Genomic DNA, 11,777 nt, shown 5'->3' on the forward strand with positions numbered 1-11,777 from the left:
AAATGTATTCTTTTTACTTGAAACTCACTCAGTGGACACCGATGTTAACTGTATACCCAATTGTATACAATATGTAAACGACGTCTCTCACAGTCAGATTATTAGCTATTAGTTATCATTCATAACACTGCAAAAGTATTTTCTACTTCGGTAAATACTGTATTTAAAGTAAGTTTAAGTACTGAGTTATTTGAATGAGGTACTTTTACTTGTATTGGTGTACTGTTTGACTTTGCACTTTTATGGAATGTAGTACTGTGATCATTTCCACAAATATGATAACTTTGAAAAAAAAATCCTGTAAAACAATTCACTTGACTTCCTTTTTCCAGATCTTCACTCTGATTGGCTAGGCCCGCTTACCTGCACTGTTGTCATTATGCCCCCCTTCTCTGCTCTCCGGCCGCACCTCGCTCTCCAGGCAGGTCCAAAGTTCACTTACACACACTGTTTGCTTAGCTTTGGTCTGTTCGTCCTCCGAGGGGGATCCCAAACGGTGAATGAACCTGTTAGCTCGAGGTAGGCTTTGCTTTCAACATAATAACACTCTAACACCTCTAGGCTACTTGGATTTGAACTTAAGCCTGGATTTAACAAAAGTCACATGAGCAACTAACCACTGGATTGTTCAGTTTTTTTATATTTTTAGTTTTCATAATTGTGGTATGATGGATTTTGCATAGTTGCTTATAGGTACGTTTCATTTTTACATTTTATTATCTGTAGAATTCATATTTTAGTCTATTGTTAGACTAAGCAAGCTATATTAATGGTTAATTGCCAACCTACATATATGTTTTGCTGGTTGAACTATAGCTCTACAAAAATGACATTGAACTTTGCAAAACATAAAATATAGTAGTTCAAATTTTAGCTGTAGTCAGAGTTTTATGGTGCATAAAGCTGAAGGGAGCGGCCCGAGTGTTAATAACACAGTAGTATAGATAACATTACACAGCACAGATAACATTATAGATAATCTTAAGTGAAAAATTATCTTTAGTTTAATCAATAATACTAGAACTAAAAACGAACTTTACCTTTTGTTTTATGCAAATCAACTCATATTATAAGCTCTACTCCACAAAAAAATGACCAAATGAGAATGACTGATGGTGTATTTCTAAAGTAGTGTTTACCTGGTTTACTTATAACTTTTAACTTATAATTTACTTTATATTTGTAATTCAAACAGTTATTGGAGTTTCTAGATTGCTTTTGTCTTCAGTGGTGGAGCAGGAAGATGTGTTAATGCGTAACTAAACGCATTTCCGGTATTAATGCTCTAACTGATAGTACTAACAAATGTAATGTAATAGGCTTGGATATAAAAAAACAGAAACATAGTTGAGTGTGAAAATAAAAAAATAAAAAGAACACTTTTGATTTGTTCTAGTAGATTTTTAAATGTGTACAATTTCAAAATATGAAAATAACATATAGCCACCTAACTAGGGATATGCTAAAATACTGAAATATCGATATATTGTATAATTTAATGTGATGATACAGTATTGATATCGTGGGCTGCTGTATTGATATATTGCCAAGGGTATTTTCCAAATATCCAATGCACCAAATCAAAATCTTACACACGGTTCCTTTAGTATATTTAATTAGATCAACAGTTTAACAGCATATTTTTGGCCTCTTGGACAGAGGAATGCTGAGGTTAGGGCTCTCAGGCTGACTGGCGAGATGTATGATCATTATAAACAGACATATGTATATGTATGAGACATTGTGAAATTCAGGACCATCCACTGAACCAATTCATAATTACATATTTGTTGTCCTTCTCAGGTCTGAAACATGGAATATAAATAAAAATGGGGGCTGTGGTGTCATTCTTTGAGCGACTGTTCGGGACAGAGAAAAAGAAGGGTAAGACAGTACAGTGTATACTGTTCGTATACTGTTCTCCACAAACCTATTCTACTGAAAGCTTATTCCATTGTTCCACTTTCAGAGGAGGAGCGATTTCTGCGTGCTAATGACAGAGCTTTCAACTTGTCTTTTAAATATGCTGTAAGTACTGAGGCAAAGTTAAAATTAAATATTGTCTGCAAAAAAAACTGCATGTTTCAAATGCCAATCTCTGTTTAGGACAACTCTATTAAGACCTCCAAGTACAACATCTTGACGTTCCTGCCTCTAAATCTGTTTGAACAGCTTCAGAGGCTCGCCAATGTCTACTTCTGCTTCCTCTTTATCCTGCAGGTACACTTTTTCTTCCAAATTAGGGCCAAATTGTTTCAGAAACTAAACTAAGACAAAGTCAGAACTAAAACAAGAATTAATTAGAAATAAAGTTGTGCTATTTTACCTTTCTGATGGGAGGTTTTCCCTGTTTCCATGGAGATGAAATGTTGATGGAATGTTCCTCCATCTGGCATTAAACGTCTCTATCTTGTATTTATTTAATTACAGCTGTTTTTGTAGCATAACATGCATTCTTACCATGAGATGTGGTCACATCTCTCTACAGATCTGACCTGTAACTTGGCATCACTTGTTTTTCTCCATGGAGATAATATTAGTCATTCCAGGCAAAGCAATAACATTAACCTGGCAAAGACAGATTGATAATGCAGTGCTAATGAGGTTAGCTCTGTGATATCAATCTGGAATGGCTCCCGTCAAAATCGCCCAAGAAGGGGAGGGACCAATCACAGCAGACAAACAAATACGTGATTTTAGTTTGCTGAACAGAGACAGTGCAATGAATGGTGGTCTATGTAGTTGTCTCTGCTTTATTACTGTCTTGCAACAAAGCAATGCATTTTTTTGGTCCTGTTATCTTCTCTTCACAGCTAATCCCACAAGTGTCTTCTCTGTCATGGTTCACCACTGCAGTGCCTCTAACCCTGGTGCTGGGTATGACAGCAGTCAAAGATGCTGCTGATGACATTGTGAGTGGATCTATTGCATTAAGAGTACCCATAGTCAAATTAAAATAAATTAAATAACTTTTCTATTCTTTACTCTAGAACAGACACAAGAATGACAACCAAGTGAATAACCGTGAAGTGGATGTGCTCTTGGATGGAGAGTAAGTACAGATATTTAGTATTTAGTATTTATTAAAATGTATTCTATTTACTACTTAATAGATTGCAATGTGCCATTATAGCTTTGATTTATACAGTGCAATAGACATATTATGAGACTAGCACAATGATTAAGCAAGTTTTTTTTTTTTATTATTATTATTATTATAGCAATGTAACATTAACATTAAAAGTCTTGCAAAATTACTGTGAACTTTAACAATGTCAGTCGTAAACTCATATGCCTAAACTCATTTTCTACATAGGAAGATTATGGAACTACATAGATCATAATTCTTTGCTTCAGTTTAGTGCTAACACCTCAAAATAATTAGTTATTAAAGACATTTTAGTTCTAATCCACTGAAATATAATTAGGATGCAACTAAAAATTATTTTAGTAGTGCACTAGGATTATTTTTTCAATTTATCGACTAGTCAAACTATTATTTTTATTGTACATTAAGATTTTTCAAATTAACTTTTAACCAAAGTCGACTACTGTTATTCCAATTAAGTGTTATACCCCTAGATTGCACACATTTTTATTGAAAATGGCAAAAGATAACGCATGGTAACATTTGTATTATAATTATTTTACCTAAACAAATCTAACAAATTATTTTTTTTCTGCCAGCCTGAAAAAAGAAAAGTGGAAAAATGTGAAAGTTGGGGACATCATTAGGCTGGAGAATAACGAGTTTGTAACAGTAAGTATACACCGTAAGAGTATATAGTAATGCTGTTTGTACTTTCACATATGCAGTTAAAGTTTAAGTTGTCTTATCTAATCACGGCATCACTTACCCTTATCTCCTGCTTATGTTCCATTTCTAGGCTGATCTTTTGCTGTTGTCGAGCAGTGAACCTCTAAATCTGGTTTATGTGGAGACAGCTGAACTAGATGGGTAAATGCACAGGATCTGGCCACAAGAATAATGGAAAACAAAACATTGTGTTGTGTTTTGGGGATTTTCTTACTCCAATCTAATGCCTGAGAAATAAATGAGCAGTTCCCTAGTATTGATTCATAAGATTTTTGGGTCCACGTTTTTATAATTCGTAATTTGAAGCATTATAATCTGATGGTGGATAGCACTGTTTTCATAAGGGTTGTCAGAAGTATCGAAAAATCTGATCTTAATCAATACTAAAACTAGTATCTAGATGCTCCTTTCCTGAATAGCTTTTAGAATGATCTTGATCTTTTTGTCTAAACAGAATTAAAATTATATTATCATGACAACATTAGTTTGCATATAGAGTCATGTTCCTTAAGTTCTAATGACTTATTGTATTATTTTGTCTATTTGTGCTATTAGTTTTCATTGACAGTATCTCAAAAGTAACAGCCTCACATCACTAACAACACGGTGATGGTCAACAGTGAAATGAGCAATGTTGTTGGAGTAGTCATATATGGTCTTGGCCCATTTTAGGCTATTTCCAACTGGACATTTTAGTAAAGTCGTAATCTATATTTGCCTCTCATTTCTTTTCCTTTCAGTGAAACTAATCTGAAGGTGAGACAGGCCCTGACAGTAACAGGAGAACTTGGAGACAACTTCGAGGCCCTGACTGCTTTCAATGGTAAAACAAGCAATGCTCTTAATAATATAATGCACTTGCAGGACAGAACCATACATTTACAATGTATGGTTCTGTCCTGGTTTTGTGTCTCCAGGTGAAGTGAGATGTGAGCCTCCTAACAACAGGCTGGACAAATTCAAAGGGACCCTGACCTTCAGTGGGCAGTCCTACGCTCTTGACAATGACAAGGTGCTGCTTCGAGGATGCACTCTGAGGAACACTGAGTGGTGCTATGGCCTGGTCATCTTTGGAGGTAACGGATTCATAATATTAAATATTCAAGTTAGAGATGCACTATGTAACTTTTTAGGTGGAGGATGTTAGTGCTTTGCCTAGATTGTTCCACAGTATGGCATAAATTTATCTATCTTCTGTTTATTAAAGATACAAAATCTATTTTTTGGAGACTTCTACAATTATAATGTATATCCGCTATAACACAGTCTCTTCAAAAACATGCCTGAAGAAGTTTGTTGCTGTTATCTAGTGATCTCAGCCAGACACCATTTGAAACCTTCTTATGGTTAGCAGTATGAGCCTGGCCCTGCCTACAGACTTATATCGCCACACGGCAAGTTTCCATAAATATACAAACACACAATACAAAACAATATGCTACAGCTACCAACCTCTGAAGGGAGAGCGACTTCGTGCAGAGGGCAAAGGGAGGGGAGACTCAAAGTATCATAATGAAACATGGTAAGATGTTGTTTTCGGCGAATATAGTATTTTCTGAACAATATAAGGTAACAGTGATCTAAATATGTTTTAGAAACTACTCCATAGAAAAGTAATGTCCCCTTTTCAAATTCATCTGCTTGTTCCCATGGAGATCGAAGAGTTTAATGCTGTGGAACACTTTATGCAGTAACATCTATATAGACAAGCAGGTGGCAGGTATAACAGCTATATTTGTTTTTATGTGATGTCTGCAGGTGCTGACACAAAGCTCATGCAAAACAGTGGAAAGTCAATATTTAAAAGGACCAGCATCGACCATCTCATGAATGTTCTGGTGCTTTGTGTGAGTTAAGCTTTTCTTCATTTTTATTGATTTTGCTTTTTGTTTAAATTGTATGGTTTTAAATTAAAAACAAATTATGTTTTAGTGCCAAAGACAATGCAGGATTTTTACATACACCTTTTGTGCCATTTATGACCCCAAAAATATCGAATTAATTTCTCCAAAGTCTGAACTCTGCTTTGATTTGTTAATTCAAACACTAAGCCAATAATTATGATAATCTCCAAACAATTAGATCTCAAGTCAGTTAGTGGGATGATCTCATATGTTGTTTATTGACGAAGGACTGTTCAATTCTTTGGTTTTCTAACTTCATACTGATTAAATCAGCAATTCTATGAAGCTCTGCAAGGTGACTGCTGTTCTAATTTTAGGCTCTACTAAAGTAAACTGAATATAAATTGTAGTAAAAAACATTGTCATATATACTACACATTAACGTCTCTTTCTCTGTGTTTCTTCTCCAGATCTTTGGTTTCCTGGCCTCTATGTGCACGGTCTTGGCCATTGGGAATGCCATCTGGGAGTCCAAGGAGGGCACCAATTTCTTGGCTTTTCTCCCGTATGAAGAAGGAGCCACGGCTCAGCTCTCCTCTTTCCTCTCTTTCTGGAGCTATGTCATCGTGCTCAACACTGTGGTGCCTATTTCTCTATATGTCAGGTAAAAGTTCCAAGTTGCCTGCCTCTCATATAAAGACCAAGGACTAAACCAGGCCAAAACCCAAGACTAAAATAGGTCCAGAGTAGGACTAACCAGGATCCCAACCAAGATTTAAAGGGGACATATTATGCAAAATCAACTTTTATGTACTGTTTCCTTATCATTAGCTAACTCACAGTGGTGTTTTGAGTGATTCATGCATGCGTGTAATCTTGTTTTCTTTGACGCTTAAGGGCACACTTGAGAGCTCAGAAAATTGGTTTTGATATAGTTGCTCACTTTCCTTTACCTGTGTTAGACTTATGTTTATTCAAGAATAAGCATACGCCAAAGGTTAAGAAATGTTTAATGTCCACAATAAAAAAAAAACATGTTAATGATTCCTTTCCTAGTGTTAGGCCTGAGTTAGATAAATTTTGTAGTTTATAATAAAGAAAATCAAATATAATAGTCTATGTAGCAAAACTCCACTCTGGTATCGAAAAGCTGTAAAAAACACTTATAAACTCATCTCGGTGAATAATTAAGAATAATTAGGATGTTCTGAATGCATTCAGTAAGTGACAACAAAGTTTTTATCATGTTTTTTCAAGTCAGTAAAAATCAGGTGTAGTGCCTTTAACAATTTCTAAAACTGGGATAAGCCAACCAAACTAAAATTCACCAAGTCCAGACAAGGGAGCATAGAAGTATATAAATAAACAATCTATAAATTAACCAGCTAGTATAGCCTCTAAAGCATTTTCAGAATAATAGATTTTCTTGCTTATATCAGTGTGGAGATCATTCGTCTGGGGAACAGTTTCTTCATCGACTGGGACCGTAAGATGTACTACCCCAAGAGTGACACGCCCGCCCAGGCCCGCACCACCACCCTGAACGAGGAGCTGGGCCAAATCAAGTACATCTTCAGTGACAAGACAGGAACACTCACACAGAACATCATGACCTTCAACAAGTGCTCCATCAACGGCAGGAATTATGGTAATGTAACGTCATGTAACTTCTTCATTCATTCAGACAGATAATCATGAGCACTGTACAAACACTTTTTGAGAGCTCATTAGGCCTTCAGGGAAATTATATAAACAAACACAGTGGTAATTTTAGCTTGTTGATGATTAGCAAAAATAACTGCAAGGATATATTTGCTATTCCAATATCAGTAACATAATTTATTTACATTTGTTCTTGTTAAAGTTGTGTAAAATACATGACAACGCTTTAGTTTAGGGACCACATATGAATTGTTATAATTAGTATTTTTTCTCATAGCCTATGGTTTACAAGTTGTTAGCCATTTACTAATTGTCATTCATTAATTTGGACTCATAGCCAATTACAGGTTATTAACATTATAAGCAATGAATGCTAATGTACATAAATTATAATTTTAACAAACATTATTCAGTGTGTTATAATTCATACTACTACCTAGTTAATGTGGCCCCCAGATGGTATAATCCCTCATTCATCCACAAGTGGTTCAGTGTAGAGAAGGTTTCAGCAGTGGTCATATGGATTGTCCGTGTACCATTTGTTTTTTTGAATTTCAGTTAAGAACGAAAAACAATAAAATGGGAAAACAGTTTGCTATTTCATTATTCCATTTTAGTGTGAAACTGAAAAACAGATTTCGACCTCTATTTCCAATATTTAATAAAAAAATTATTTCAAATAACACCAATCAAAAAACAGTCTCAGCGTCTAGTTCATTTTGGATATTTTATTCTCTTTGGTTTATTTGCCCCAGAAGTTATGTTGCTTAGTGTGCTGCATGTGAATTCAGTGTCAACTGAATGGAGAGTTTATCACTGTTACCTGTTTCTCATCATCGGGTTCAACAATTATTTATTAATCAATTAAACACATCGCTGTGAAAGAAGAGTTGTTTGTCCACAAAATTGCAATGATTTTCAGGTAAGTCCTAGCAGCAGAACTTCCAGGACAAATAAACCAGAGAAAATAAAATATCAGAATTGAAATAGGCATGGTGACTATTTTTGATTGGTGTTATTTGAAATAAATTTTAAATTAAATTTTGGAAATAGAGGTCAAAATCATTTTCTTTGACATTTAATGAAATTATGAAATTTCCCATTTTATTGTTTTTCATTCTTAATTGAAATTCATTGGTAACGTCAGAGACCTTTATATGTGAAGGCTACATATTCTCATTTGTCTGAAAAAAAAAAAAAAAATCAGCAACAACTATTATTTTTATTCTTTTTGCAGGGGAGCTGTTTGACTTCTCTGGACAAAGGGTCGAAATCACAGATGTAAAATAAATACATTGGCAAACATTTACTCTGTATTGATGTATTCATTCATATTAACTTTGTACTTTTACTGTCCTTTGCAGAAAACAGAAAGAGTGGACTTCTCTTGGAATAAACTGGCAGATCCAAAGTTTATGTTCCATGACCACAGCCTAGTGGAGACGGTGAAGGAGGGCAGTCCTGAGGCACAGGGATTCTTCAGACTGCTGGCTGTGTGTCACACTGTCATGCCTGAGGAGAAGAACCCAGGTGAGAACTGCATAATCCTCAAACATCAATTTCACTCTAAATCAGAGAACTGTGTGAGTGCAATTTAAAAAATAAGATAAAATACTAGAACTGCAGAGGAGTCAGAGTACCCATTCCACAGTTGAAAAACCTCTGATGAAACACATATATATTGTTTTCATGTTTTACCCTGTTGTAATATTAGCACCTCTGTTGCCTTATATTTTCAGGGGAACTTTACTACCAGGCCCAGTCACCAGATGAGGGCGCTCTTGTGACAGCAGCCAGAAACTTTGGCTTTGTGTTCCTGTCCCGTACTCCAGAGAGCATCACTGTGGTGGAGATGGGACAACACATCACATACGAGCTGATCGCTGTTCTGGACTTCAACAATATCCGAAAGAGGATGTCCGTTGTAGGTGGGTAAAATGGCATTATCGTATCACTGATATAATTTTTATTTGTCAGAGGTGTGTTGTAAAGTTTTTCAGTAACTTAAAAAAAAATTTTGGAATGGTACCTACATGATTCCATACCAGTTCAAACATATTACAGATCATTCTTCATGTTGATAGATACTTTTATATTATAACCAAAAGAACAAAATTCCCATGGAAACAAGCAAGCCAGATAAGGCTCAGAGTAAGGACATATGATTTTATACATTTCTCAGTATAAAAAATACAAACAACATGAACAAACATGCCTTTATTTTAGGCATAAGAAGTTACATACTGTTGCTTTACCATTATTTTAACCTTTATACCCATATACTCTTTATACTCTTACTTAATTAGAGTAATATCCTGCTCTACCAATCCCTGTTGTTTAGTTTATTATAACCTTCTAGCTATGTTCTCTTTTTAGTGCGCAATCCAGAGGGCAAGACAACTCTGTATTGTAAAGGCGCTGACACCATCATCTATGAAAGACTGCATCCATCTTGTAAAAAACTGATGGAGGTGACGACTCAGCATCTTAATGTGAGAAAACAGTAAAACGTGATGCCAGAAGGTGTATGTTCTGATTATATAACCTACTTTCCTATAACACTACAGGAGTATGCAGGGGATGGGCTGAGGACACTGGTTCTGGCCTATAAGGACTTGGATGAAGAATATATGGAGGACTGGAGACGCAGGCACCATGAGGCCAGTATAGCCATGGAGGGAAGGGAGGAGATGCTGGACCAATTGTATGAAGAGATTGAGAAAGACCTAATGGTAAATACATTACCATGCACAAACTAATGAAGCATTTAGTTGTAACTTTTCAAGCCATTCCTCAGTAGAATAAATTTCATGGGTTTCAGCTTCCTGTTCTTTTTCCCATTCAGAAGATCTAAAATGTTGTTTCAAATGGGTAATCGTTATGGCAATAGTCAAAAAATTTTTTAGCCCTATGGATAGCATATACTTGTATTTTTTAACCTCATTGAGAAATGAGAGTTTTGTTTATTTAGGTTATTGATTTACATGTTATAACTACTAAATGATCCCTCATAATCTGGTTTAAGAAATGGTCATGTGCAGAGGACACATTTCTCACTCTTACTATACTGACAATAGAGTTTATATAATATAATGTATTTCTATTTGTAGTTACTGGGAGCCTCAGCAGTGGAGGACAAACTCCAGGATGGCGTTCCTCAGACAATTGAGCAGCTGGCTAAGGCCGACATAAAGATCTGGGTGCTGACTGGGGATAAACAGGGTAAGGTCACTGCGCTTACAAGATATTATCTTTACAGTATAGTGTTTAGACCCTGTTTTGTCTTAGGTAATGGTGGTTTGGATCTTCAGTACAGTTTTACACTTTGTTTAGTCCTGTTTTAGGTTTGTTTTTGTTCTTATTTTGTTCTTATTTAGTCTGCGCCCTGGTGGCACTCATTGGCAAATAGTGAGTCAGAATTGCCAGTCAGAAAGACAAGCCCAGATAATGCCTGCTAGCAGTGTTAGGTTTAAAGGGACAATATTTTCTGATCTATGTTATAATGTTGTTTCCTCATCACAAACATACCTGGTGTTATGGTTTGTTTCATTCACACATGTTTAACACACAAGCCCTGCATATTTAGGCTGAGTTCTTCTCTCAAACAGAAAAGTCCACTCCATCTTGCGATGTCATGTTGTAATACAGGAAGGCGCCACTGTGTTTTTAATCTCCATACACTTTCACTAGAATCATTGGATAATTTCAGTCCTGGAATGTCCAATCAAAAGGCCATCAAAGAATAAAAGGTAGCTGTTAACTTGAAAAACTACTGCTTTGGTGGAACAGAGCTCTTTGAGCATTGGAGATATAGGCAGATTAATAATGAAGGATTACTCAAACATGTCTGAATGAAACAAAACACATCTTCAAGTTCTGAAAAGGTAACAACATTATAACATGGCTAAAAACTCACGCGAGTAAATTTTGCATAATATGGGACCTTTAAACTGTACGTAGCCTGCACATTTTGTTTTAATACCTCAATTGCAACAGAACCCGGGTTGCCAGTGCCTTATCTGAGAACACACAGGCTTATAGGTTTTTCTCATTCTCCCTATACAGATAAGCCATATCTCATGTGAAAGCTCCAGAATTCACTCACTGAACTGCACTGATTAATTGCAACCCAAGTGAGGCTCATTCTGCTTTCGGATCATTTTGAGAAGCAAACATCATACTATAACATAAAGAACTTGACCATCATATCCAGTGTCTTTGGGGTGAAGAATAAATCAGCACCATTTGAATTGATATCAATAAACACTAAATTTGATTTGCTCAAGTCCACTCATATCTGGGGACACAGTGAAGTCATATTTATGAAATTTAAAATCAAAATCTTACATATGTTCCCTTAATGTACATGAATGAAGGTATGAGGATAGTTTATTTTATTTTACTTTTACCAATACTGGAATTAACTTTTACCGGAATGAAGCTAAAAGTGATCT

General features: G+C 35.6%; 1 protein-coding gene across 1 annotated transcript in view; it reads left to right on the forward strand.

Annotated features, from left to right (window-relative positions):
* Positions 1-459: 459 nt before the first annotated feature.
* The window catches only part of LOC110159975 (phospholipid-transporting ATPase ID-like), a 15,753-nt gene continuing 4,435 nt past the window's right edge, over positions 460-11,777 (forward strand). The window contains exons 1-19 of the mRNA XM_055153202.1: positions 460-519; positions 1,804-1,884; positions 1,970-2,028; positions 2,107-2,220; positions 2,814-2,912; positions 2,991-3,052; positions 3,688-3,760; positions 3,888-3,958; positions 4,558-4,640; positions 4,735-4,893; positions 5,576-5,664; positions 6,132-6,325; positions 7,101-7,309; positions 8,561-8,604; positions 8,688-8,853; positions 9,063-9,251; positions 9,700-9,815; positions 9,891-10,055; positions 10,434-10,545. Of these exons, the coding sequence (XP_055009177.1) occupies positions 1,830-1,884; positions 1,970-2,028; positions 2,107-2,220; positions 2,814-2,912; positions 2,991-3,052; positions 3,688-3,760; positions 3,888-3,958; positions 4,558-4,640; positions 4,735-4,893; positions 5,576-5,664; positions 6,132-6,325; positions 7,101-7,309; positions 8,561-8,604; positions 8,688-8,853; positions 9,063-9,251; positions 9,700-9,815; positions 9,891-10,055; positions 10,434-10,545 (2,059 nt within the window). The 5' untranslated portion in view covers positions 460-519; positions 1,804-1,829. The remainder of the gene's footprint in view (positions 520-1,803; positions 1,885-1,969; positions 2,029-2,106; positions 2,221-2,813; positions 2,913-2,990; positions 3,053-3,687; positions 3,761-3,887; positions 3,959-4,557; positions 4,641-4,734; positions 4,894-5,575; positions 5,665-6,131; positions 6,326-7,100; positions 7,310-8,560; positions 8,605-8,687; positions 8,854-9,062; positions 9,252-9,699; positions 9,816-9,890; positions 10,056-10,433; positions 10,546-11,777) is intronic.

Source organism: Boleophthalmus pectinirostris, unplaced genomic scaffold (genome assembly GCF_026225935.1).
Source record: "Boleophthalmus pectinirostris isolate CB_2022bp ecotype Guang Dong unplaced genomic scaffold, ASM2622593v1 HiC_scaffold_18, whole genome shotgun sequence".
NCBI lineage: Eukaryota > Metazoa > Chordata > Actinopteri > Gobiiformes > Gobiidae > Boleophthalmus > Boleophthalmus pectinirostris.